Source organism: Theobroma cacao, chromosome 5 (genome assembly GCF_053813885.1).
Source record: "Theobroma cacao isolate CCN51 chromosome 5, ASM5381388v1, whole genome shotgun sequence".
NCBI lineage: Eukaryota > Viridiplantae > Streptophyta > Magnoliopsida > Malvales > Malvaceae > Theobroma > Theobroma cacao.
The window spans coordinates 1916175-1943342 of record NC_142643.1 but is presented as its reverse complement, the minus strand read 5'-3'; the positions used below and the strand labels follow the sequence as shown (position 1 = coordinate 1943342).

The following is a 27168-nucleotide window of genomic DNA, read 5'->3' as shown; positions in this document are numbered from 1 at the left end:
AGAATCACATAATTGATGAAATAAAAGCTCAGATTTTATATTGATAAATATCAAATTCAAACTATCACTTATAAAAAAAATTGACATCATTATGAACTCATCCCTTATGGGGACCCTGAAGCCATTTCTGAAAAAGCTAGCACGCCCGTTGTCACGACCGGTAACTTGTGATATTTTAAATATAAGGGGGAGAGAGCAAAAGATACCGTTAAAAAGAGTTGTAAAAAACACATGGAAAAAGGAAAATGGTTCTGCTTTGGTGCACATGAACTGTTTCGTCCTGCATTTCGAGAGAAGGGGGGGATTACCTTTTTCTTTCCTTTTGGTCCACAAGCTCTGTTCACTGTTCAGTTTGTTGTTGTAGCTCTGTTCCAAAGGCTTCTCAATTCCTCAGACGTCTGATTCTTAAAACTAATGAATGACGATAAAGTGCTGCTCCAGGAGCACCAGAAATGGTGTGTGGCTCCCCCCCTCATGTCAATCATCAAAACAGTGATACTCAGGTGGGAAACTTTGAATCGAGACCAGTTCATTATTGGCTATTTGTCAGTAATAAATTTACTTGTACCAGTGCACCAGGGAACAAACAGAGTAGCTACTGCCCTGAGTTTTAACTCCTCGAAGACAAAGCATTCTATTTTAAATTCACCAAGAAACTCTTTATTTTTTCTTCCTTTAATCATTTAAAAAGACAAGCTTTGAAGGGCAGATGAGTAATATGGGGGGCAACTAGCATTCTTGACCCTCAGATAGCATTTTAAGCTGAAATGTTCTCTCTTCTTTTTTGTTTTCTTTTTACCTGCTCAAGTTATAGGCAAGAAAATCTAAATTGATGGATCTCTCCGGCTGTGATTCTTCTAATGTCAGAGAATTAAGTGCAGCATTAGGTGAAAACAATGAATGGGTATCTTTATTGCCGAAATTGGCTTGCACCAGGACGATACTCTCCAATTCCTAGCAGGTCCTGCAAACAATGTTCACAAAGATCTGAACTTTAAGCAGAGAAAATAACATATGAACATCACAGATTCACAATGAGTCAGTTTCTGTGTAAATAAATCTTCATTGGTACGAATAAACTGATCCAATAAAACTTGTAGATTTATGGTTTCCTAAGATTGAAAAATGGGGAAGAACAAAAGCACTATATTAGCACCATATTTCTGATTGTTGATTAGCTTAAGGATGGTTTGTTAAAAGAAACCGCTTTCTGCTGGAAAAACACTAGTATATGGTTGTAATACTTCTTAACTAGGCATCCTCAATGATCTCTGAGAAATCAAAATCCCACCATTTCCCCCGTCTTAGGTTAAATTTTTTCTTTTTCCATGGAAATTGTAACTCATGCCAAGTCTATATTTTCACTAGTGACAATAACAAGTTTCTAGAGAATCCAAATAAGAAGTCATTATGCAACCATGAATAAAGCATTAATACCCTGAAGATTTCTAACTCAAACTAAATACTTGAACTTTACATAATTTTTAGCAGGATTAATATTTCTAGGTAAACAAACAGCAGGCAAAATCTTGGGACAGCATTTAGAAATGAGATTAACCCAAACTTAAAATGCCACATGAAACCTGGACTTGAAATGTGAGAGTAGTCAAAAGAAAACACCCACCTGACATGCTTTGTTCTTAGCTCTAGTTTCTGCTGTACTTGGTATATCATGGTTTGGTTTTAGAAATCTCTTCTCCCTCCGCTCACACGAGCCCCATCCATCCGAGAACCGTCCACCCCTAGTAACATGATGAAAGAAAATAATGCAAAAAATAGTAGTAAACATCAAAGGAGTAGATCTTCAAGAGCTTAAAATGAACATACTGCATATAAGCCCGAACCACGAATTCAGCCCGCTGAACATTTCGATTTTCATCGAATTCAATGTTCTTGTCTTTGATTTCAAAAGAGAGATTGAAATAAAACGATATTTTCCTCCAACCTACATAACATGAACACACCCCATTTTACCTTTTAATGTCAAATTATGGTAAGAGTAAAGAGGAGAACCAGACTTAATTTACCTGATTTTTTAATGAAAGGATTTCCGGATATCATAGTATAATCAGATTTCTCCAATATCTGTTCATTTAATGACACATTTTTTTTTCAAATGTTAGGTAAATTTGTTTTTAAAACGCTAAAGGATAATTTCTGACGGTAGAAGCTTTAATTACCGCCATGGCTGCATTCTGATACTCCTTAAACAGCTCAACCGAAGGAAACTTCCCGGACAAGCTATGCCTCATTCCTTCCTTTTCATCGCTCCTTCCGCAACTCTCCAGAGACACCTCCGATCCATTACCTCCGAACCCCGGCGACAAGTACGTCTCCGGTGACCGGTATTCCGGAAAAGAAGCGATTGGGGTCCTCTGCACTATTGCCATCGGGCTTGACTCGCTGACCTCGGAAGCGCAAGACCTCGCTATCTTGTATGGCCGGTGGTAGTCTTCACCGGCATTAGCGAGTCGCCGGTGATTGGTGTTAGGTGGGGAATAAAGGTGATGGCTAGGGTTTTGATGGGGGATTTTTTGGGGCGGAGAGGGGTGGGATGCGGGGGTGAGCGGGGATTGGTGGTTGGGGAATTTGATTGCTAAGGTTTTACGGTGTTTGGAGGAGGAGTGGGAGGCGGCGGCCGAGTCAATTACCGCCCACAATGCGGCGTCGTCTAGGTCTTTGTCTTCGACGGTGTAGGCTATTGGTGAATTTACTGAGTTCATTTTTTGGAAACAAGGAGAGATCTAATTGGATTACCGATGGCTTTTCTGGACAGTGCAGCGAGACTTTCGGGAGAAAGCGGCGCGGGGAAATGGATCTGATTTTGAATTCAAATCTGGAGAGGGAAGTAAAACGCGGTCGTATTTAAGAAAAACTCCGAGAGGCTTCCCCGGTACGGCACTTATCCTGGTGAAGGAATTCAGGATTCGTTAGGCGGAATTTGATCCACATGTTGGTTAGAATGGGCCAACTGGTCCACACAGAATTGGTCAGGCCCACCTCAGTTGAAAAGGTTTATCCACATTTTGTTTGGGTTTCATTGTCCAACACATTAAATAAAATAAAAAAAAATTTAAATCAATTTATTTTTTACTTTATTTTTTTTAATTTCAAAATTAAAATAAGAAAATCGTTTTCAGATGTAATTTTTTTTTATGTTTGAATGAATTAATTCTAGTTTTAAGCCATTTTCATCATTTATCTAGTAAATTTTGAGAACGCAAAAAGATAGAAAAAAAATAAAAGAAAAAACCTAGTAAACTAAATCAAGCTTCAAATCTTAAAGAGAAAAGGAAAAACATTTAATATTTTTTCATATTTGGAAGAGGAAAAATATGAAAATTTTTGGAGTCAACGAATTAAATTTATATTTTAAGAAACTTATCTTACATCTTCCAAAAACGTAAAATAATTTTCCAAACCCTTTGTCATCTCCTCCCTCCTCTCTTTGACATGCCTACCAATCCATCATTATCTCGACCTCCTCTGTCAATTAGTGTCAGAACATATATTTTTGACATAATTTTCAAATAAATTCTTAAATAATTTAAAATTATTTAAATACATTTTTATTCTTTTATTACATTTAATCAAGCTCTCATACTTTTATTTTGGATTAAACAAGCCATTATAAGTAATAATTGATTTATTGTCATTAGTAAAAATATCATTTGTCATTTTACATTTATATGCCATTAACATGACTTTAACATGAAAAGTAAAAAATGTCACATGATCATGTTATTATATTAAATTACTATATTATATCATCATCAATTATTGTATGTCAACATAGAACAATATTTTAGTATACCATATTAGCGTTATATAACATAAAATAATAAATGATATTTTGACTAAGTTAATCATTAATTATAAAAGTTTATTTGATTCAAAATAAAAAATATAATAATTTATTTGACTTAAAATAAAATTATAAGAGCATGATTAAAAGTAAAAAAAATATAAAAATTTATTTGAATTTTCTTGAATAGTTTAAGTGTTTTTTTATATTATGTTTTTATTTTTCAATTTATTCAACAATAAAATGTATTAAAATTTTCAATATAATTATTTTTTAAAAAAATTATCTTTCGTCAAAATAATTTCCATTATCAAACCAAACCATAAAGAAACTATTTTTCTCCCGGGGGTTTAAACAAATTGTAAAAAGTAAGAAATGGAAAATTTACTCTGCCAACGCGCGAATTTCTTAGCACTCTGTATGCCAATCATAACGAACAAACGAACCTGGCCTGAATCTTTTGAATTTTTAAATCTTCAACTTTTGAAATTTTTCAACGCCGTTTTTTCGAAACGCTGAAACGGGGAAGCGATCTCTTCATTTTCATCTCCGCCGTCGCCGATCGCATCGAAATCATTGTTAAGGTCAACGGCTTCTCTATTTCTCCAACTGGCTCTGTTAGCGATCCTCGAATCGTCTTCCACGAACACCTTGAGTTCATCGACAGGCCACTCGAATCCCCTAACCTCTCTTTTCAATCCCGTCTCTGCTTTTGCCTTCTTTGAATGACCGATCTTGGATGAGACTGCCGCCAGCAGGACCGGATGTAAGTAATCTTCCAGCTTCTTTTTAACCGTTCCACTCTGTTTCAAACTCACTTTCAATTGCGAAGAGTTTAAGCCTTCCCTGCAAAGAGGAAAATATTCAATTAATCAAACCAGATATTCAAGGGAACCGGAGTCGCTTTGACTAGACGGAGAGAAAAAGAGAGTACGGCGAAGTGTGAAGCGAGGGAGGGCGGAGGAGGCGTTTTTGGATGTCTTCTACGGTGGCCAAAGGAGCAGAATCTTCCATTCTTATTTTCTCTGCTATACTTTTCGCGCCACAAATGCGAACTGAATCTCAGTCATGAGCCAATAACGTCAAGTTTTAAGCCCTTTTTTTTATTAAAAAGGGAAATATTAAAGCCTGAAGCAGCCTCTTGTTGTTAAAAAATAAATAAATTTAAAATAAAAAATTCTAAAAATTAAATACTCATAAGTTTATTTGAATATCTATGTTTACATATTTATGAATTGAAATTTTATAATTAGGCCAGTGATATTTTATAGAATTATCGAAATAATTTATTAAAGTTGAGACAGAAAAGGAGATAAAAAAATGTGAACAAAAGATTTAGATTTTGACCAATTATGAAATCATAATTGAATAATCGTGTATGAAATTCGATTAACAGAATTAATTAATCTACAAAAAGAATCTGATAAAAAAGCTTAAACCTTTACAAAATTAAATTAAAAAAAAAACCACTCTTGCAGTTTAATTTAATTGCATGGTGCTTGTCATGTAAAATTCTATAAATTCCTGTGTATAATTCATATTCTAAAGTCAGAAGCTTTGTTTGGGTAAAAGGAAGGGAAGTAAAAAAAATTCTTAGAGGCGGCCGATTCTACGTGGTAACCCGAAATTTTGGTAAATCCTGATTTCACCTCCCACTGTGGCCGTGACGATTACTAGGCCCCAAGCTGTTGCTTGCGTATGATGATTTCCATGGCCGCCAACATCGAACCAAGACCAAGAAGCAGACCAAGACGACGACGGTGTGGCGGAAGAGATAGAAGGTGAATCACCGTATCTTATTGAGGCAGAACTTGGATTGGAAGCAGAAGAGATAGAAGGTGAATCCCCAGCTCGTATCGAGGAAGAAGCATTTAGGTTGCTAGCAGCGGAAACAGAAGGCGAATCGCCATACCTTAGGGAGGAAGACTTCGAAATGGACGGTGACTCGCCAATCCCAGTATCTGTACGAGAAATTTGAGGAAGCTCTTCTTCTGGAGGGGTTACACTTCTCTCTACATTGTTGTTGTTGTTGTTTTTCTTGGGAAGTGGGGGCAAGCCTTTCTTGTTGTTGTTCGCTCGAGGGCTGTCTTCTTTGGTCGGCGATTCACAGTTAGTATTAGTTTGCTGCGGCGGGGATCGTTTCGAGTGCCTTTTCGAATGTGCTATCGGCATTGATGGAGCTTCACCTCTTATAGTACCAGGCCATGGGATTGCTACCGAAACATCTTTACATGGGAAATACTCGTAACCCCGAGCAGTGATCACACTTCTTTTCCCTGCGCCTGTATTCCGAGACTCATCGTACCTCCAAACAAATACCTGAGAATCTTCACTTGCACTTACGATATATTTTCCATCTGAAGTAAATGAAGCTGAGATTTGACTGCTGGTATTTCGAAACCCTGACAGATAACCAAGAACATATGCATTATTTTTGACTCGAACTGACAAGTAAGAAAATAAGGCTCCAATGTTTTTTTCCGGAAATGATACCTTTAAATTTGTAAATGACCTCTGAACCATCCAGAATTCGTATTCGAGAATCAGCAGAGGTAATGAGTACTTCGGATGGATTAATTGGGCAAAACTGTTCAGAAGGAAAGCCTTCAGGTTATAAGTAATTTAACTCCAAAAAACAATGGGGGAATGGTAGAGTATATGGATATGAACTTGAACGCAAAATTGGTAAAGTTACCTGGAATCCAGTAATCTTTTTAGCATGAGCCTTCTTCTTGGTTTGAATGGTAATCTGTTCTAACTGAGTTAATTTGTAATCTAGATCACCAGTTCAAATGAGAATAATTATAATGTATTCATGGTGAGATAGTAAATTTTGAATAGAAAACTGTATACAAATTTGAACCCGAAAGAGCAAACCATACCCTTAGTACTGTACATGCGACAAGTGCCCTTATGTGAACCAATTATAGCACCCTTCAGTAATGAAAAACATGCATAATTTAGAAAGGGGAGGAGCTTATCTTTGAGGAAAACCATTTCATAAAAAAATTTAAGCAGGTCAAGCGGTACCGTGAAACTTCAAGGAAATAGTATAATATAAGCTTGATTAGCATTTCAAATCTTATTAGGTACCAAAAACACCTCTAAAGAATTATACCCACGGTGAAGTTGAACTATAACATACAGAGTCTATAACTATCAGAAGATAATTAAGGAGATAAAGCCAAGTAAAACCATGAATGTTGTACCAGGATGAACAGTTTCAAGCAATCAGTAGACAACAAAAGTTACTTAGCAGGACCTGGCCATCGGGGGTGTAGCAAGCAGAAGTAGCCATTTCATGTAGATCAGTCCAATCAACAACTTGCCTATCTGGTATGTTCCAAATTCTAACTTTGGCATCAAGTGAACCACTTATGAAATAATCGTCATCCATGGGATTGAAATGTATGCAAGTTACTGCCAAAGAAAACAAAGACCAAAAGCCATTAGTAGGTTTGTAGTTTGATAGACTCAACATGAACTCTAGTTGAAATTGAAATGGAATGGTATCTTACCGTAGTCATTGTGGGCAAATAATTTTAAACAGCTCTTTGATTCCAGGTCCCATAATCTAACAGTTTTGTCCATTGAAGATGAAAGCAGTTGCTGCAAATCCATAAAAGTCACCCTACAGGTTATATATATAGATTGAATCTGTGGATAATATGTGACAAACATTCAATGACATGGGCCAATTATTTGATTGGAAAAATAAAAATTATTTGGTTTTATCTTGATCTACTACATTTTCTAAATAAAAATGGCAAGAATTCTAAGAATCAAACCTGAGATCTAGACCAGGACAAGTCTAGAACATCATCCAAATGGCCCTTGAAAGAACAGACTGGTTTATCTGATAGGGAAAACACAGTTTCTGGCACATGGACATAATCGGGAATTTGATTGCCTTTTTTACTAGATGAGCCCTTTCCCTTCTTCTTTTTCTCATGTAGGTTACCTACAGCTTCCAAAAGTCCTGATTGATCTTGGGACATGGAGAGCGATGGATGAAGTGGTGAACTAGAAAGCGACGGATGAAGTGGGGTTAAATTCCCTGGGGTTAAACTCCCTTCACTCATCGACATAACCTCACATTCTTGAACTTCCCACACATGAATTATCTTATCCTCGCCAGCACTCGCTAAAAACCTTGTATCAGTACTAAACCTGATGGTCCAAATCGATCCCTCATGAGCTTGAATTTCTTGACATAAATGCAAAGCACTCAACTCCTTATAAGACTTCCCTGTTTGTCTAACTTTCACCCACTGGTTATTTCCATTCTTGCCGCCATTCTTTGGTTCCGGCGCTAACACACTCTCCCTTTCCTTCTCGCCCCTCAATGTCATGGAATTGGCCACCCCTTTTATACTTCTCAACACGGCTGCACCTCTTCTCTTGCTCATCCTCAAACTCTTCGAAAGATAAGAATTAAACTTCCGATCAATTCCGGAATCACCGATCATCCTGTTAACATTTTCTCGACGCATTAACTCCTTGACCACTGGCGAATACCCCACACATTTCTCAAATTCCTCCATTGTCAACTGCTTCCCTGTTTGAAGATCACTTAGCTTGTTCCACATCCCATCTTGATCATACTCATTGACTATAAACTCTTTCCCTGTATCCAAATTCTTAATCAAGAAAAAAGCTCCGAACCTATTTTTCGAAAACATCGAGGTTAAACCACCGTTTTGCTTAATTGTACGACTATTCCCTGCACCCTTAGGGGAAGCTCTAATGCTTTCCTGGTACGGATACGATTTCGCATGTGGGGTTGATATTAAAGAAGATGTTCTCGTGAGACGTTGCTTTGATATGGAACCAAGAAGCTCTTCTTTTCTTTTCTTTTCAATCGAAAGTGACTCGATCTCCCCTTCGGACCGGGATCGTACGAACAGGATGGGAAGCGGAGAGTGAGGCAGTTCCGGTTTCGAAGAATCTTCATTGTTATCTTGATTATCTGTTGTGGAAACACTCGTAACGGCTACGGGCACTTTAGTTGTTGTCTGAACCTGACCGTTAGGGACCTTGTTGGAAACCACACGTTTGAAACTGAGAAGCTCTTTGTCAGGAGATAAGCCCATTCCTTGGAAAAGCCGCTGCCTCCGTTCCTTAACGGACCCTGGAGACGCCATCCAAATATCATAGTCAGGAGACATTGGGGTCGCTTTCGTGGCAAAAGCTCGGAACTGTGGAGTATGAACCGACGACACCGCGGAAGCGAAAGAAATGCGGCAATCATCGAAATCTTCATCTTCATCTTCGGAACCCGAAGAAGCCAAGTCGAGAGGCACAACGGAGGACATTCGATCGTAGGATTCAAAGAACTCGTCGTCATCGTCTCGTAGGCCATCCCAATTCATGGTCATAGTTTTCCTTCGATCCATCTTGCGACTGTCCATTTCATCACATTCGATGAAACAAAAAGAAAACCCTTTTCAGATTGAAACTTACGTTTCAAAAGAAAGATTGGGGTTACAAAATAAATCTCGATTCCACTAATCTTTGTTCTTTCTTGGTTTGATGTGTTTGGGAGGGATTGGGAAGGAAAGAGAAAGAGGAAGGATGGAAGAGAGAAAAAGAAGGGAGGTTCCCGTTATGGAGTGGGGACAAGGAAGAGAAACGGTCAAACAGGGTCGTTTTAGTTGTGACATGTATCCTGATACAGTCTCCTCACGTCTATAAGGTGGAGTTGTGCATCCGCATGAAGTCGCCACATGTTTCTTGCTACCTTCTTCATCATTCAAAGGTCATGGTTCATGGTCTCCCACAAACTAGTTTCATGATTGGAATGTTTTACTAGTGATTTTTTTGGTACAAATTAAGCAATTTTCAGCTCTAATTCGGTCAAAACTCAACTCCAACTCTTTAAATTATGGGTGTTCATTATTTTGATGCATTAAGGAATAGATTTTTTTTGAAACAGAAAAGTTACATTCATTGCCCTGATGAAACCAAATATAAATTCCAAGTTCTCATCCTGATGGGCTCAACCTCAAATCCCAACACAACAATATTGACATTAAAGAGACCGACTCCCACACAACACCAGCGGTGACCAGCCTGCAAAATCCCATGCTCCAGAACATTAAGGAATGGATAGAAAACCCAAAATTGATTACCTTTACCCTTTTTTGAATGAAAAAAACTGAAACAGGGGATTGACTTGAGAGGAAGGATTGTGTATTTTGGGCCTTGTCTTGAAGAAACAAAACGGATGGGTTTGGTAAATGTTTAGGCTTGGGTTTGAGTTGAAAAGTAGAGAGATTTGCAACTTGGGCCTTGGCATGCAGAAATAAAATACAATTCGTCGGCAGCAGGATTCGAACCTGCGCGGGTGAAACCCAACAGATTTCAAGTCTGTCTCCTTAACCACTCGGACATACCGACTGTGGCAGAGGCCTTTCAGAAATCTAGTATTCACTACTCTAATGTTTATGTGGTTTAATTACACAATTATGCAATTTAGCAACCAATCTCCATGTCTTATACACAGTTCCTTAACTTTTTGAGATGTCCTTTCCAAAAATGAAGTATATTCATACCATTCACACTGTTAAAATTTTCTTGGATTTTTTTGTGATAGTTCCTACTAATATTTATTAATTAATTAAACCAAAACTAATCCAAAACAAAGTTTCATTATTTTATTTATCTACATGCAAAGAAACTGCAAGGTGAGACTTCTATCCAAGTCTCAAGTCTCAAAGCCTTCAAGTATATACACACACACACACATTTAAAAGATGGGAAGGAAAAGGCCCTAAATTTCATGTTTATGCTTTTCCTATTTTTATATTCCTTCAAATTTCTCTTCCATATTTTTCTTCAAGAAATTAAATCTATAATTATAGCACTTTACTAGATTGGTAACAACTTAATAACTTAATTCTAGGTATTTCTATTTTATAGTAAAATATCGGAATGTGTTTAAAATAATAAATAAACATTACAAAATAAAAAAAAAAAAGAAACGTAATCTTGTAATTTAAAATCTTATAAAAACAACTGAGTTTGAAATTTTATGAACACCATTTTCCTTAATTGAAAAAAAAATAATAATGCAAAAGTTGCCATACAAATGATAATACGATACTTTCACATACATACATATGTCATCCTAAAAATTTCAAAAAAATAAATAAATAAATTATTTTAATCTCACATCTGATACATAGTTAGAAGTGCTGTACACTCTATCATATTAATCTTTTGAAAAGAGGGTAATGACCCATGACACACATACACTAATATATAAGAATACGACTATATAATATTTTCATCATAAAAAAAATCTAAGGATTTTAGACTAACTTTTCTTAAAGTATTTTCATTAAAAAAAGGGACTTTGGATGTATATTATTTTTTATCCAAGACCCTCAAATATAATCAAAGAGTACACAATCATCAAACTTTTTTGTTTTAATCTCCAATTTAAAAAGACATGATTTCCATTGTTCTTGAGAGAGTCCAAAGAGAAATCAAAATGAAGAATAATATATTGATTAAAAAGAGGAAGAAGATTAAACTAAATCAGAAGCTTGATACCAAAGATAGCAACTTCTGTTTTATTCCAAGTCTAGAAATAAATTCCAGCTCTTCTTTAAAGGAGTATAACACCTTGAGTACAAAAGAAGCTGGGGTGCGATAAAGTTGGAACTCTTCTACACATCTTTTCTCTTTATGTTTTTTCTTGGTCTGTACTTGCTTATCTCATCTTTTGCTGCACATTAACTTTACAGCAGCATTCTCATAAGTTTCTTAGACCAATTCCACCATGAATGAGGATCATGATCCGGGAAAGTAAGGAACCCAAGAAAGAGAAAATGATAAAGAAGAAATGCATATATCTGTAATGGGATTTTTTATATCCAGCACTGCACCAATTCTCATATGAACAAAATAGATTCTCATTTTACATAATTCTCACCTAATTTGAGTAGATATTATTATTCTACTAAAAATAAGTTGGTAAAAATCACTGGTTGTCTTCGTTTCGAGCTTTCTTGACCTTGCGGTGTAGATCAGCAAGAAGAGGCCTGGGAAACAAGGACTCGATCTCTAGTGAAAGATCGAGTTGCAGATTCCTGCGTGTAATTGGCGATGACGATGCTTTTCTTTTATTTGATGGGAGTGGCGCCGGCTTGGGTTTTCTCGGTGCAGGTGGGCATTGTTTGATCACTGGGATTTTGTGATCCAAAGATGTAGGAGTTTTGAACCCATCGTCGTCATCTATTGCCTTGAATTCTCCTAAACATGGCTTCTTCTGTTCGCTTTCCGTAGAAGCTGTAACGCTGGGTTCTCCTCCTTTTTTCTCTTCATCAACTTGTGGTTCCTTATCAGGATTATGTGAAGAAGCTGTAGCCTGAGCACACTCCTCTCGAAACTCCAATGCGGGTCGTTTCACGATACCTAGTTCCATCCCTTCTCCATCATCTTTAACCAGGAAGACCTCTGAATTCGACATGCTAAGAACGGAAACCTGGCTGAATTCTGCGTACATTTAAGATCAAACTTGCCAGGAGAATATTGAGAAGGGAATGAGAGAGAGAGAGAGAGGGAGAGGAGGAGCTGCTAAGAGACAAAGCAAGGCGAAACTATAAGAAGGGAAAAGATGTTTGATATAGAGATCCTAAACAGAATGGAATATAATCATCAAATCACCATCTTTTTTCCTTGTTTCTTTACTCGATTTCTCTCTCTGTTTGCATATTATTTTAGATTTTCTTCGAGGCTTTTTTCTACACTTTTGGTGAGAGTAAGAGAAAAATAGGAGGAATCAGTTTCAGCAGACAGCTTATAAAGAGAGAGATAGATAGAGTTTTTAGTTTTGTGTGCATCGGATCCTTCGCCCCAAGAGGTTGCTTTGAAAGCCTCCGCATTCACCAACTACCCTCTCTCTCTCTCTCTCTCTCTCTCTCTCTCTCTCTCTCTCAAGTAAAAGAATTTTAGAACTATAATATCTTTGTTTTGGCACTTACTTTTCGATCTCTCTCTCTCTCTCTCTCTCTCTCTCTCTCTCTCTCTCTCTCTCTCTTTATATATATATATATATATATATATATATATATATATATATATATTGTTGATGGTTTCTACGAACTTTGATGCATCTATGCACGTGGTTTGCTATGCATTGGGGACCATTTGGGAGGGAGGGGGTGTCTTTGACATGATCATCAACCCCATCTCATGATATTATCACGGAACTTACAGCAGATGCTTTGTTTATCTTGCAAGCAAGAGATCAACTAACTTTGACTTTGTTTTTTCTTATTACCCAACTTTGTGTTTTTTATATTGTTTTTAACATCATTTCCCACATGAAATCATTGTCAAAATTCATATCTTTGGAATCATAGGTTGATCGATTGTATTCTTTGTCCAATGTATGGATCAACTTCTTCACCACTCGTGTGGTATGAAACTATGTTGAATATAGTTCTCACATTTCAGTCAAACCAAAAAAACTTAATACACGGGATTTCCTTCACCAACTCCCCACTTCCTTCCCGCCCCGCCCCAACACCCCCCCCGAGGGAATTCTATGCAAATTTTGATATTAATTTGCTTTGTTTAAGGGGTTTGGCTAGGCACAATGCATTTACTTTTGCTTGATTTAGGCACTAGGTAAGGGGAAGGCTTTTGTTTTTCCTTTTTCCCTTTTTTGGTACAAAGAACTCTATGCTGAGCACTTGAATTCTGATAGTTTTTCAGGGGTTTTCAAAGCAAACAGCTCAGTTAACAGAAATGGTATATCTTCTAATTAACTGATTCAGCTAACTCTTTGCAGTACTTACTTGTTTTTGCTAAAAGATCAACAAAATTTAGCCCCCATCTAATATTTGCACTATAAATGCTACCCAAATAGGCCTTTTTGGGTGGTTTAAATTTTCCTTTTTCTCTTGTAGCTTAGCCCAGGAGAGTGTTACATCATTATGTACCATCACCAAAAATCAAAATGGGATGGCACCACAATGTTTAAAAGCTAAATTATTGGTACCTCTATTAGTTGCATTTATTATTTCAATATTGTAGTAGAAAGCAACTAATTGTCAACAGTCAGTTTCTTCAAAAAAGATTGAAAAACAGAAAATTTGGAGGGCAAATATAAAACCCAAAATAAAAATTCACTAGCTGAATGATGCTGCTTGTTAATGAGTGGCAGTAATGAATGAATTTGTTTTGCTTTTTGGGCAGTGAGACATAGATGATAGATTTGTGCTATGTATTGGATGCTCTGCTTTGCCAACGAGGTCGCTTTCCATAATTTTTCTTGCAGTGGAGTAACTGATACGCAGTCTTTGGGGATCAGTAACTTTGGATTCCTCCCCTGAAAATGGCAGGAGTTGAGATTTGGTAAGCTTCCATTCTCAACTAACGACTATCACCAGCCCCATATCTGTTATCATCAATTTAATGTGAACAAATTGTTTCAAACCCAACAAAGCTAAAAGGATAAGTAAATGGATCATAATCTCAACACTGTTTGGAGATGATAAATTGAAGAGAAGAACATGGAAGCTTATCCCATGCTTTGAGTGCAAAGCAGGGGACCGCCCTTGGGGTGCATGGTTTTCATCATCAGATTGTTTGACATGCCAGCTTTTTCAGAAAGCCTACCATCCCCACTCTCACTTTCTTGATGTAACAATACTTCTCCAGTCAAATTATGCCAGCATTGCAGCAAATGGGTTTCACTTGTTACGTGATTGGAGGGTGGGTGAAGGGTCCATTCAAAAGGGAGGTGAATCCTGGAGGTTGGAACTTTTGGGGTTTAGGGGATTTAAGTACATGTTAAAACTAGTTTAATAATGCCTGTTTTAGCAGGATAACGAGGGAAGAAACTGTTGAAGCACGCACTCCCTGATGCAGAATAATTGCTTGTCAAGCACATGGATCATGATATTGCCCCCATTGCCAACCATCATGCATGTTCCATGCCTCACAATCATCTCTACCTCTTTCTCTCAAATTCAACTCCCCCTGCTTTTTATTTTCCAATCCAACCCCACAAATCTCCATTTCAAGTTGGTTTTACTTTCATAATATCCCCTTTCCAATAAGGCTGCCATTTGGCACCCAAGATCCAACTATCTATATTTTTGGACCACCCCACAGCAAATCAGAACATTAAAATTTTTTTGGGTTTGCATGTGGATGCTTTATTTTATTGAATCTTTATGCTTGTGTTTTAGGGGAAAAAGGAAAGAGAAAGGTTGGCGTTTGTGGTGGAAGAGATTAGATCAAGGAAAAGTGCTGTCAAGTACACCTAGGGAAGCAAAGCTTATTCGAGATGGTCAGAGGCACTAATTCATTGTCTGCAAGAGAGTTGCTTGAAGCAAATTCTGCTACCAATCGTATCATCATGAACTCAATTTCGAATTACAAACATTGGGTAGTTTAGTTTAAAGATTATAAAGTTATGTATATATGTCTGCATGTGAGATTCTTTTGCATTTGAAAGGTCCAAAAAGAAAAGAAAGAAAAGCCTATTACTGGCACAAACTCCTCAAACCATTACTTCTAGCAAACCATCAGTCAGTGTGGATTTAACTGATGCATGGGACAAAAAAAAATTATGCAGGGGACACCTCACATGAAACTTCTTACTGCTGGTCACTTTCTCACATAAGACACTGCTTGATCAATCCAGGAAATGGAAGTCCTGTAGGAGACAAGGAACATGGGAAGATAATAGGGTCTAGGACACCTAAAGAATGATAGCTAAGGGAGATTAATTAACCAAACATTTAACCCCCAAATACCATGGTAACATTAGTATTATTACGAAGCTGAAAGATAGTTCTTTTAGGCTTCAGCAGGGTGATTGTTATTACACAGCTATTCCCCACACAATGTCGCCATCAAAGGATGCCTGCTTCAGAACAGTAAATATGTCCTTGGTAAGGTGACACCATAGAGCGCTGTAAACAGTAAGTTTTCGGATGAAAAGAGTATAAAAGCTGTTGCCTTCTCCATTTACACAGCAAGGACAAGTTTTTGATTTTTGAAGTTGAAGGAATATCGTACAGAATATATGGTTTTTACCAGAGTACTTCAATCAAACAACAATATGGACAGAAACAAGATTTGCAGCTTCTGGCTTGGTTTCAAGCAAGATGTGTAGATCTCACAGCTTGCATCACAACAACCCTTCAAAGATCTTCCCCTCATCATTTGAGACTGTTCCATGCAATTTGTGTAAACACAGTATGTACATATGAAGTAGATTAGTATGTATATCTGATGGGGATCTGGGTCCAGATACTCTGCTGTCTGGTGCATAGATTCCCTTACTTTTGGAAGATGCCTTAGCCAATTGCCAGTTGGGTTTTGTTGTTCAGAACTTTTCTTTTGGGTACACAAAAGTCATGTTGTCCACTATGTTGTGTCTCTTGCCAGCGACTCAGGCATCCGCATGTCAGGATTCCCACACACCCATGTAACCTGTTAGGCAACCTTGCATCATCATGATTTACAGTTCTAAGAAGATTTTGATCACTTTCTATCACCCCACCTTTCTTTTTTTCATCTTGAAAACAATTTCTTTCTTTTGGGTATCAAGTCACATCCTCGTCTAAAAGTCAGAAACCATAATGGTGGGGCATTCCTCAATTTTCCATTTCTCCGTGTGGGTCACCTTGAAAAGCTTCAGCTTGGTTGACTTGAACACTTGATCATGGAGATCACGGAGCTGAAACTGGCCATGCCGTGGGAACAGAAACTAACAGATCGGTTCGACTCAAAGTCAGGAAAACAATTCAACATTGGATTCTACGATAGCTATAATTTCTCCTACTTGATCGACTCTGTCTTGGGTCAAAACCTGGTATAACAACTGTCCCAAGGTTTGTACGAAATCGAAACTAGAAACTAGAAACTGCAATAGAACTATGCTTAGAGTCCAGAGTTCCTAGCTTGGAAGGCTTTGATATTAGCCATTTCAAGACAAAAACCACTCTGTCTTACTGTCTAAGAGTTTAAGCCAATGTACGGTAGTATTAAATGGGCTACCAAGAATAGTTTTCATCATTATATCACACTCCTCATATTCAAACTCCTTGTGCTGAGGTTACTGCGTACATAGTACGTACCTTGAATTTTGATTCTAGTTTGCTTGCATTTTCTCTTAGTAACATTAATTCAGATTTCATCTAATTGTTATTATCACTCTCTAATTAAGCTGAGATCTAAGATCCAAGTAGTATTCCCTAATTTTCTCACATTCCGTCCGATCTTCTTCTTCATCGCTTCTTTAACGCATCTTGTTCCACTTGTTTGCAACAGTACTGTTTCTCCTCATATCACAGAAAAATCCTTTTGCAGAATTCTATCTAAATTTATTACTTTAACATCAGCTTTGCCTGAACATTATGCAGTTCAATTATTAGTCCTGGCTCAAAATTAAGTCAAGAAAGTGAGAAGAAACAGTTTAATTAAATAAAGAAAAAGGCATTATCGAATAGTAAGACCCCCTTTTAAAAGTTCCTTTTCCCATGCATAAAGTGTTGAGGCATGCAAAAGTAGTAGTAAAAGGGTGTTTGAATTTTGATAGAAGAGAAATTTCCAGACCACAATCATACAAAGATATCATCCCATTCCCATATGCTCCCAAGTCCCAAAAAAATTATTAGAAATTGTTATATATCCAAGTAAGAAACATAGTGGGAATTGGGAAAACAATGTGCAAAGTATTTACTCGAGCTTGACACCTGACAGGCAGTATCCCCCCTCCTTTAAAGCTTAGTAGTTAGCAGCTCTGCCTGATTATGATTATTAACTTGGTAGGTGAGAGGATAGGGTAATATTGCCCCCTTCCTTAATTTGAATAAAAATTCCCTATTTTTATTTGATATTAGATTAATTTTGTGATATTCGTCCGGTCGTATTTTGTCAATAAAAAACTTTAATCTTTTAACTTTAAACCGTAAATTTTGATTCTCGAACTCTAATCATAGAAATAAATAACTTAATGGTAAAAGTAATCTTAATATATGAAATTTATTAGACATGCAAAATTATAAAAGGGATACTAAATGAAAGACAAAGAATTTTTATTCTATTAATCTCCCCCGAAGCATGAATACTACATGAAAATTAAAAAGTTCAATTATCAAGTATTGTAAAGATATTTTTTAAAGTTAACTAAGGGTTACTATTATTTAATATAATAACTTTAAAGATTATCCTAGTAAAACCCAAAATTAAATTGCTTTAAATAATACTCTATCTGCACGTTTGGTACAGGAAATAACTAAGCTATTCCCTGTCTATTCCCAAGGGAATAGCTTACCTCCGTTTGGTATGGCAATATCACAAAGAATAGCTATTATCTAGTAATTGCTATTTTCTCAAAAGGGGTAAAACTCAGGCATAGTTAAACCCCGAGGTTTCCCATAGTTTTTGCTATTCCGTGACCATGAAAATAACTCTGAATTATGATAAGACTAAAATGCCCCTTATCATTTAAAAATATTACAACCCTAGACCTATATATATATATATATATATATTTCTCATTTTCCCTTATTCTGTCTCTCTCTTCTCATGTTCTTTCCTCTCTCATTCTCTCTCTAAGTGGCATCAACGTCGGAGATGATGTTAGTGGCGACGACAACGGCAACGGAAGCGGCGGTGACTACGACGGCGACGACGACGGAAGCGGCTGTGACGACGGTTTTATAACTGAATATGGTCGGACAAGATTCAAACGGAGATTCAGCCAGATCTGACACTCAACGGCCAAATCTGGCAATGGGAAGCACCGGATCTGGTGCTTCCCGACCAGATCTGGTGCTTCTCGACCAGATCCCACGGTTGGATCTGGCACTCCACGGCCAAATCCAGCCGCGGGGAAGCACTGATCTGGCGCTGTAGTGACCAGATCCGGCCACATGGTGCTCCAGATCGGTGTTTTGTTACACCGGTCGCCTTTCTGGCGATCGGCCCATGAAAAAGAAAAAAAAGAATAAGGAAAAAAATAGAATAAAAAGAATAAATTATTTATAAAATTTAAAATATTAAATATTTTATATATAATTTAAACATTATTAATATTAATATGATTAAAATATTAAATATTAATATTTTAAACTATTAATGTTTTATTTATTAAATTATTAATATATTAAATTTGTAATGAATATAAAAAATAAAAATTATTAATATTTTAATAATAATAATATTAAATTATAAATAAAATATTATTAATTAAAATATTATTAATTAAAATATTAGTAATTAAATTATATTAAAATATTGATATTTAAATTATAAATTATTAATATTTTAATTAATTATAAATTATTAATATTTAAAAATAAAATAAAAATAATTAAATATAATAAATGATATTTTTATCTTTTTATTTTCTATTCCTTTCCTATTTCAAAACTATTGTTACCAGTCAAATACTGTAATAAGTCATAATAATTATTCATAATCTATTCCATTCATTATACTAAACTATATAATACTTATTCTATTATATTCTCACCTCATTCTATTCTTACGTAATAATTATTCTATTTCATTTCTATCTATTCTGCGAACCAAACGTGCTATATAAGTACAAATCTGGCTAACATCTTTGAACAAAAAGAAAAGATTTTTTTATAGAAAAAAAGGAAAAAGATTTAAACTTAGTACATTGTGTAATTGAACTATGCAATTGATCACTTTATAAAATAAGATGTACTATCACTGATTTTTTGTGTCTCAACCAATAATTGATATAAAAGAGGAATTTTGTAAAGGCTAAGTTCTAACTCAAAACTCTAAAATTGAAGCAAAGAATTTTAAAGTGTCATGATGTAACAAATAATTGGAAAGAGATGAATCTTATTATTGCATACTAAAAAGAAAACCCAAGTCCTTTAGATAAATTAGTTTGAAGATGAACTTGAATTTAGGAACAAACTTAAACAAAAAACTTATAAGATATCCTAATTAAAAAAAAAAAAGATAACCCAAAAGTTTAATAAGAAAAAATTTATTTTTTAATTAGCACTTTCTGAATTTTTTTTATCATGTGAATAACTACAATAGGTTAAACTGATAATTTGATTTAGTAAAATTATCAAAATATTTTTAGTTCAAAATTAGTTCATTTGTTAATTTTAAAGGTATTTTCATAATTTTAATAAATAAAATTAACGATTTAACTCTTTGTAAGAGTAAACATTATTCATAAAATAATTAAAAAATATATATAAATGCAATGCTAATTAAAATAAACTAAACCACAAAATATTAGGTAAAAAAAACAAAACCACAAAAAATGTAAATAAAAAATTACTCTAATTATTATTATAGACTTTTAATGTACTCCATCTGATTTGTTAGATGCAGCTCGATGGTACGGAGGCACCGGCACACACCAAACCTAAATCATTCCACGTGGTGAGTGGCCCCATCAGTGAATACCGATAAATAATAATGGCAAAACCGTCACCCCAACAATTCAAAATAAATAACCGACAGCTGGATCTTCCACAACCGCCAGATCAGACTAAGCCCCCTCATCTGGACCTTTAGATCCTATAAACCTATATATAACCAAGAAAAAGCAGAACAAAACAAATGGTCTGAAATTCGTGCGATACCGAATTTATTGCCATTTAATTCGCATTTCATTTCGACTGTGGCAGAGTTTCATTTTGATTTTTTGAAAACTTTTAATAATTCTTTTTATTTTTGTCGACAAAACAAACCCACTTTGTCCGTTTTTTTGCTTATTTCTTTCATGTTATTTTGAAACAACTTGAGGCTCTAAAGGCGGGTACAGCAGCTGAGAAGACAACCTCAAAGAACGCGAAATCTCGGAAACCTTTACGATAATCTTCGATCGTTTTTAGGTTCTTTTTTTTTTTTTCGATCTTGTTTGTTTCTTTTCTTGTTTGCTTGATTAGTATTTATAGATTTGTTGTTCCCCACATTGGGTAATGTTCTTCTTTCGGAGCTTGTCACTTCGATCTCTGACAATGTTTTCTTGATCTGTCGTTTTCTTCTGTTAAATCATGTTTCTGTTCATGTTTTCTTAAACCGTGTTGGGAAAATTTGAATTTCGATTTCGGGTTCCTTTCAAACTGTGTGGATCTATTAGATTGTTAAGCAATGCGTTAATTCTTTTGGGCTTTTCGTTTTGTACATTATATTAAATTCAAAATGTAATTGGTACTTGCTGACATTGATGTCTTTGTACATTAAACTGTTCTCTTTCCTTTTTGTTTGGTTCTTCTGCCTTTGGGGTCTCATCCATTTTTAGTTTCCAAATGGCAATGTTGGTTGGGTTGCAAGATGTGAGGGTATTAGTGATTGAGCTGTTAAGAAGTTTGTTTCGGACCAATGTATGGTACTGTTGGATATGATTTCTGTTTTAGAAGAATCGATATGAAGCTAGGATTGCTGTTATTCTGACCGGTAACTATGCTGATGTTATGATATTGCTTCTCTTTCTGGCTGTAGAAGTCTAGAAGATGGCCGATGGTGAGGACATTCAGCCCCTTGTCTGCGATAATGGAACTGGAATGGTTAAGGTACTAGACCGGAATCCTTATCATTTAAATGCTGTTTCTATAAGCTAATGTACCTCCCTTTTTTGTTTATATAATATAATTTACACCTGTTTTTTAAATATGTTTTTAAAATTGTTGCTTAGGCTGGATTTGCTGGGGACGATGCTCCAAGGGCGGTGTTTCCTAGCATTGTTGGTCGCCCGCGTCATACCGGAGTGATGGTTGGCATGGGACAGAAAGATGCATATGTTGGGGATGAGGCTCAATCTAAGCGTGGTATTTTGACTTTGAAGTACCCAATTGAGCATGGCATTGTCAGCAATTGGGATGACATGGAGAAAATTTGGCATCATACCTTTTACAATGAACTTCGTGTTGCTCCAGAGGAGCACCCAGTTCTCCTCACTGAAGCCCCTCTCAACCCAAAGGCCAACCGTGAGAAGATGACTCAAATCATGTTTGAAACCTTCAATGCACCTGCTATGTATGTTGCCATTCAGGCTGTTCTTTCCCTTTATGCTAGTGGTCGAACAACTGGTAAGCATTCATTTTGTCTAAACTATGATATGTTTTAATTGGTTTCCCAATATTTTGTGTCAATGCCTTGTTTTGGGATCTCTCGGAGGGAAGATCACCTGACTTAGCCAACCAACAATGACTTCAGTGATGAAAGATCTTTGACATTCTCAGTTTCATTTTTCTTTGCGTGTTTTTTGTGACTATTTAGTTATGCTTTCAGTTCACTATGGTAATGCGGAGTTATGTGAGATCTTTGTGCTGTGTGTTTGTTGCAGGTATTGTGCTTGATTCTGGAGATGGTGTCAGCCACACAGTCCCTATTTACGAGGGATATGCTCTTCCACACGCAATCTTGCGTCTTGATCTTGCTGGTCGTGACCTCACTGATGCCCTGATGAAGATTTTAACTGAGCGTGGTTACTCATTCACCACCACAGCTGAACGGGAAATTGTGAGGGACATGAAAGAAAAGTTGGCTTACATTGCCCTTGACTATGAACAAGAACTAGAAACTGCCAAGACCAGTTCTTCTGTCGAGAAGAGCTATGAGTTGCCTGATGGTCAGGTGATCACCATCGGGGCTGAGCGATTCCGGTGCCCAGAAGTCCTTTTCCAGCCATCCATGATTGGGATGGAAGCTGCTGGTATCCATGAAACAACTTACAACTCCATAATGAAGTGTGATGTCGATATCAGAAAGGATTTGTATGGCAATATCGTGCTTAGTGGTGGTACCACCATGTTCCCCGGTATTGCTGATAGAATGAGCAAAGAGATCACAGCTTTGGCTCCTAGCAGCATGAAGATTAAGGTGGTTGCTCCTCCTGAGAGGAAGTATAGTGTGTGGATCGGAGGTTCCATATTGGCATCCCTCAGCACTTTCCAACAGGTAAGTTAATTATGCAATTACCATCAAATGTTTTTATCAAAGCGCTTTCTGAAAAGTTTCTAACATGGAACCCTACGTTTTCCCTCGAGTGCAGATGTGGATTGCCAAAGCTGAATATGATGAATCTGGGCCTTCAATTGTGCACAGGAAATGTTTTTGAGCACGAGCAAGGAAAAGAAAATTCATATTATCATTTTCTCTGCTCTGTTATAGGGAGTAAAAATGCTTCTTGCATTTTCATATTTTGGTTTCATCATCTGTTTTTCTTGTCCCATCACTTCCCTGTTTGAACAATAACCTTGAAAGGATGGATGATTGTTGGAATATTTTCAGTTATCATTTTCTCTTTTCCTAGTGAGGGACAATTGCCCAACAAACTTGTTGTTAGCATGTTAATTCATGTTAATCTGTTTTCTTTCTTTGAATCTCTATGTTATTGGTTAGCTACCACCAATTTTATGAATGAATTAATGATAAATTTTTCCATAGAATGAAACAATTTCAGCAAATTGTGAAAACATATCCAGCACATTTGGCTCTATTTGTGTTGTCATGCATGAGAGAAAGGAGTAACTTGTGAAATGCAACAAGAATTAAAAATCTTAACATCTCTGGAGTTGTGATTGTCCTTAACATCTTAGTAATGACATGTAAAGTGTTCAATTAGATGTATTAAGTCTACTAGGTTAAAATTTGTAGTAATTGGCTCTAAGCCAATAAGCTAAGTATTTATATTGGACTCCAACCATTTGGTTCAAATGGTTCGAAAGTTTAATTTTTTTAAAAGTTATGTTATCCATTAAAAGTTTTGAATCTATATCGGTTATTTGATTAATTTTTTTTCAAAATTATATTATTTATTAAAAGTTTCAAACCTGTATAAAAAATTTAGCTCAGATTATGTTTTTATTAAAAGTTTTGAATCGACATAATTGAGATATAAATCCTAAGAATAAGATTGGAAACTTGGAACCCTTTTTCTTCATAGGCATCATGCTAAAAGCAAAAACGACTCGTTTTGCCTTTTAAGAGAAACCCAATCTGTCAGCACGATTACACAACGAAACGCGTCCTTTGCTTCCGTTTGTGAATAGAAGCGGCCCCGGCATCCACTCGAGCTGAATTAAGCATTGAAAAGTAGAATTTCTTTTTTGTACCCAAAGCTTAAGAAATGATAGATTTTTCTTGTTGAAATTGCGGGGATATCTGAACTCTGCTAAGAGAAGAGAAAAGATGGGTAGAATAGCAGTAGCGGCAATAGTCAGCGTTTGGGTAATTCCCATATCCATCCTGGTGAATCGCATTGTTCCTGATCCTTACATGGTAAGAGAAACAGTTCAAATTGGCTCTCCTCTTTGAATCTTCTTCCTTACTTTCCATTGATTTTGATCGTCACAAAAATAGTTCATTTTGAGTCGGACACATATCTTTTTATGTGGGCAGGATGAGATTTTCCACATACCTCAGGCTCAACAATACTGCAATGGCAATTTCAGGAGCTGGGATCCCATGATCACTACCCCACCTGGCCTGTAATGCTCTTTCTCTTCTCTGTTTCCAATTCCATTCTATTCCTTTTCTTAGATAAAAGTTTGGGATTTACTTTACTGAATCTTAATGGTGCTCTATTCAATTAGATTAATTGACGTTGCATTAGGAATTTCTTTGCTCCTTCTGCAAAGATGGGTTTTTGAACCAATTGCTATCTTCCATGCTTTCCCTATTATTTTGACTCTATTGCTTGAATGTCGTAAACTTTTATTATAACTTTGTTAGAAATACTTTTACAGGTACTATCTTTCACTTGTTCATGTTGCTGCTTTGTTTCCGGGCAATTATTTTCTACAGTTGGCTTCATCATTCCCGGAAGTTTGCTCCACCGCTGCTCTTCGCTCTCTAAATGGAGTCTTGGCAGTACTATGCAGCATTCTAGTATATGAGATAATAACCCACTTGAGGCCAGCTCTTGATGATAGAAAAGCAACGCTTTTTGCAGCAGTTTTAGCCCTGTATCCACTCCACTGGTTCTTCACTTTTTTTTACTACACTGATGTTGCATCACTTACTGCTGTGCTCGCCATGTATCTTGCATGTCTGAAGAAGAAATATCTATTCAGTGCATTGGTAAATGAGTCAGCTTAAATTTTTCTTTTTATGCTGTCAATAAATGATAAAATTTCCTGGATATTATTTCACACACTACCTGGGAAGAAGATAACCTGCCTATGTTTTGGATTGCATATGGAAAACTGAGTGCTAAGCTATTCTTAAGGTTTTAAACTTAGTAATCTTGCTATGCATGGCCCCGAAGGTACAACTTTTTAAAAGGACAATCAAATCAAACAGTTTGGGGATAGCTTCACATTTTCCTGACTGTTGTTGTTATTTCCTTTGTTGTTTCATGTAGGTATTTACTCGTTTCCACCTGTGTTCTTGCAGCTTGGGGCCATGGCAGTTGTTATTCGACAGACAAATATTATATGGATGCTTTTTGTTACCTGCTCTGGGGTCATTGATATTACACTGGCGCATCAAAGAGATAGTGCAAAAGTATATAATTTAAAAGCAAATAAGGGTATTAGTCCGTCAACCCTCATTACCAGTGTCAATGTGAGTTCAAACTTGAGGAAAAGGAAGTCCAGGGGAAATTCGGAGGCTAATAAGCATTCCTTTTACAGGACAAACACCTCTTCAACATCCCAAACATCGGGTTCTTTTGACATCTTTGATCTTGCTTTTGTTAGTTAATTTGTAAAACCATGTCAGTTGAATTGTTATGGACTTACTTGTCAACTGCTTGTTCATAGGGTTTAAGAAATCAGTCTTTGCCAGAGAAGATGTCATTTATGCTAATGTGACATCCTTTTTTGGCATTATAATGCAGGTCTGCTTTATGAGATTCAGGCTATTGTTTTCACTGCATGGCGCATAAAGTGGGAGCTTTTGGTGTCCTTTAGCCCATTCTTTTTTGTATTGCTGGCATTTGTTGGTTTTCTCATTTGTAATGGGAGTGTAGTTTTAGGTATCATTCTGATTACCATGTTTTTGGTTCCTTTACCTCTTTTTTTTTTTTTTCTTTTCTTCTTTCTCACTCTGCCTTTTAATATTGCAGGTGCAAAAGAAGCTCACACAGTTTCTCCACATTTTGCACAAATAATGTATTTTAGCATTGTTTCTGCTCTTTTTGCGGCTCCTCTGCATTTCACAATAGGTCAAGCTCTAGATCTGTTTTGGTCATTCTGGAAGAACAGGCTGCTTGGTTTTTTCCTAGGATTCTTGGCTTTGATTGCTAGCCTCCTTTCTGTACATTTTTTCAGGTTAGTTCAAACAACAAATGATATACTGATGCCAGATTATCTGACATTAATTTGGAACTGCTTTACTCTTCTTCTTCTTCTTCTTACCTTTTAGATCAAACACTTATACTTTTACATCATGCGGTTAATGGATTTGCAGCATTGCTCACCCTTATCTACTTGCTGACAATCGGCATTATACCTTCTATCTTTGGAGGAAGATAATCAATTTTCATTGGTCAATGAAGTATCTTCTGGTGCCAGTTTATGTTTATTCATGGTTCTCAATATTCCATCTATTGGGTTAGTACATAGCACTACATATCTATTGTACATAGTGTATCCCAACTTTTCTGAGGTTGCTATATACCTTTCCTTGGCAGATAAAACTCAAAGGAGAATCTGGGTATTGGTGTATTTCTTGGCTACTTCTGCTGTTCTTGTTCCTGCTCCACTAATTGAGTTCAGATACTATACGATACCATTCTATTTTTATATGCTTCATACTGGTATTAATGACTGCCAAAGCTTGCTTCTGATGGGGATTCTATATACAGTACTTAATGTCTTCACAATGAGAATGTTCTTGTTTCGGCCATTCCATTGGGACCATGAGCCTGGGGTCCAGAGGTTCATATGGTAGATAGCAAATACTAAAAGCCTAATGAGAAAAGTGCTGGCAGTTGGTTATCATCACGTAACTCACTGGTTTTGCTAATCTTATATCAGCACCTCACCCTGTCAATTTCCGCCCTTGGGATTCTTTACTGGTTCATGGAAAACTAACCCTTCTTTTATGTTGTAATTCTATTCATGTCAAGCAAATGAAATTTGTTCTTGTTTGATATGCAGTTTGTAACCAAATGATGTTGGTGGTGAGCATACTTTAAGATTCTTGCTGTTACTCATTTGGCGTATTTGTACCCCTTTCCATTTTTTCTTTTCATTGATAATTGCCATGGCTGATGAAAAATGTTACATAAAATCAATATTTATCAGCTTTGAGCTGTCCAAGATCAAGACTGACATAATATCTTCCAGCTTTGTTGTCCATGGGAAACTCAAGCAACATGTGCAGGAAGCAGTAATTTCAGATGTTCAATGGAGATAGAATGTTTGCAATATCCACAA

The 27168-nt window shown here is 36.3% G+C and overlaps 6 protein-coding genes and 1 non-coding gene across 7 annotated transcripts; 2 read left to right on the top strand and 5 right to left on the bottom strand.

The window, feature by feature from the left end:
* Positions 1-592: 592 nt before the first annotated feature.
* On the bottom strand, positions 593-2817 carry LOC18597770 (peptide transporter family protein). Its single transcript, XM_007026977.3, has 5 exons — positions 2181-2817; positions 2028-2085; positions 1828-1945; positions 1625-1742; positions 593-964 (listed from the first exon to the last, which is right to left on the bottom strand). The coding sequence occupies exons 1-5, from the start codon at positions 2721-2723 to the stop codon at positions 911-913; spliced, it is 891 nt and encodes a 296-aa protein (XP_007027039.1). The 5' UTR covers positions 2724-2817; the 3' UTR covers positions 593-910.
* Positions 2818-4174: 1357 nt separating this feature from the next.
* LOC148762342 (uncharacterized) lies at positions 4175-4865 on the bottom strand. The gene is made up of 2 exons (XM_088806118.1): positions 4740-4865; positions 4175-4651 (listed from the first exon to the last, which is right to left on the bottom strand). Exons 1-2 carry the CDS (start codon positions 4817-4819, stop codon positions 4282-4284), a joined length of 450 nt encoding a protein of 149 aa, XP_088662244.1. The 5' UTR covers positions 4820-4865; the 3' UTR covers positions 4175-4281.
* A 325-nt stretch (positions 4866-5190) lies between these two features.
* On the bottom strand, positions 5191-9622 carry LOC18597769 (Transducin/WD40 repeat-like superfamily protein). The gene is made up of 7 exons (XM_018120660.2): positions 7594-9622; positions 7324-7414; positions 7068-7225; positions 6688-6739; positions 6501-6580; positions 6299-6392; positions 5191-6207 (listed from the first exon to the last, which is right to left on the bottom strand). Exons 1-7 carry the CDS (start codon positions 9214-9216, stop codon positions 5399-5401), a joined length of 2907 nt encoding a protein of 968 aa, XP_017976149.2. The 5' UTR covers positions 9217-9622; the 3' UTR covers positions 5191-5398.
* A 500-nt stretch (positions 9623-10122) lies between these two features.
* TRNAS-UGA (transfer RNA serine (anticodon UGA)) lies at positions 10123-10204 on the bottom strand. The gene has a single exon. It is a non-coding gene; the product is annotated as a tRNA-Ser (tRNA).
* A 1437-nt stretch (positions 10205-11641) lies between these two features.
* LOC18597768 (cyclin-dependent kinase inhibitor SMR3-like protein) lies at positions 11642-12728 on the bottom strand. Its single transcript, XM_007026975.3, has one exon. It carries the CDS (start codon positions 12315-12317, stop codon positions 11793-11795), a length of 525 nt encoding a protein of 174 aa, XP_007027037.3. The 5' UTR covers positions 12318-12728; the 3' UTR covers positions 11642-11792.
* Positions 12729-20503: 7775 nt separating this feature from the next.
* Positions 20504-23166, top strand: LOC18597766 (actin). The gene is made up of 5 exons (XM_007026973.3): positions 20504-20673; positions 21284-21354; positions 21477-21870; positions 22128-22741; positions 22836-23166. Exons 2-5 carry the CDS (start codon positions 21295-21297, stop codon positions 22899-22901), a joined length of 1134 nt encoding a protein of 377 aa, XP_007027035.1. The 5' UTR covers positions 20504-20673; positions 21284-21294; the 3' UTR covers positions 22902-23166.
* Positions 23167-23790: 624 nt separating this feature from the next.
* Positions 23791-26954, top strand: ALG10 (DIE2/ALG10 family). Its single transcript, XM_007026972.3, has 8 exons — positions 23791-24064; positions 24185-24273; positions 24532-24865; positions 25181-25451; positions 25626-25763; positions 25854-26058; positions 26198-26340; positions 26421-26954. The coding sequence occupies exons 1-8, from the start codon at positions 23975-23977 to the stop codon at positions 26678-26680; spliced, it is 1530 nt and encodes a 509-aa protein (XP_007027034.3). The 5' UTR covers positions 23791-23974; the 3' UTR covers positions 26681-26954.
* The last annotated feature ends 214 nt before the right edge of the window (positions 26955-27168 follow it).

Coding starts and splice junctions, on each gene's coding strand:
- LOC18597770 (XM_007026977.3), bottom strand. CDS start 2,723: ATGAACTCAGTAAATTCACCAATAGCCTACACCGTCGAAGACAAAGAC. Junction 1,946..2,027: donor TCCTTTCATTAAAAAATCAG/GTAAATTAAGTC, acceptor CATGTTATGTAG/GTTGGAGGAAAATATCGTTT. Junction 1,743..1,827: donor GTGGTTCGGGCTTATATGCA/GTATGTTCATTT, acceptor TCATGTTACTAG/GGGTGGACGGTTCTCGGATG.
- LOC148762342 (XM_088806118.1), bottom strand. CDS start 4,819: ATGGAAGATTCTGCTCCTTTGGCCACCGTAGAAGACATCCAAAAACGC. Junction 4,652..4,739: donor CCCTCGCTTCACACTTCGCC/GTACTCTCTTTT, acceptor TCCTCTTTGCAG/GGAAGGCTTAAACTCTTCGC.
- LOC18597769 (XM_018120660.2), bottom strand. CDS start 9,216: ATGGACAGTCGCAAGATGGATCGAAGGAAAACTATGACCATGAATTGG. Junction 7,226..7,323: donor ATTTGCCCACAATGACTACG/GTAAGATACCAT, acceptor TTTCTTTGGCAG/TAACTTGCATACATTTCAAT. Junction 6,393..6,500: donor AAAAGATTACTGGATTCCAG/GTAACTTTACCA, acceptor CCTTCTGAACAG/TTTTGCCCAATTAATCCATC.
- LOC18597768 (XM_007026975.3), bottom strand. CDS start 12,317: ATGTACGCAGAATTCAGCCAGGTTTCCGTTCTTAGCATGTCGAATTCA.
- LOC18597766 (XM_007026973.3), top strand. CDS start 21,295: ATGGCCGATGGTGAGGACATTCAGCCCCTTGTCTGCGATAATGGAACT. Junction 21,355..21,476: donor ATGGAACTGGAATGGTTAAG/GTACTAGACCGG, acceptor ATTGTTGCTTAG/GCTGGATTTGCTGGGGACGA. Junction 22,742..22,835: donor CCCTCAGCACTTTCCAACAG/GTAAGTTAATTA, acceptor CCTCGAGTGCAG/ATGTGGATTGCCAAAGCTGA.
- ALG10 (XM_007026972.3), top strand. CDS start 23,975: ATGGGTAGAATAGCAGTAGCGGCAATAGTCAGCGTTTGGGTAATTCCC. Junction 25,764..25,853: donor TAATGGGAGTGTAGTTTTAG/GTATCATTCTGA, acceptor TTAATATTGCAG/GTGCAAAAGAAGCTCACACA. Junction 26,341..26,420: donor CTCAATATTCCATCTATTGG/GTTAGTACATAG, acceptor TTTCCTTGGCAG/ATAAAACTCAAAGGAGAATC.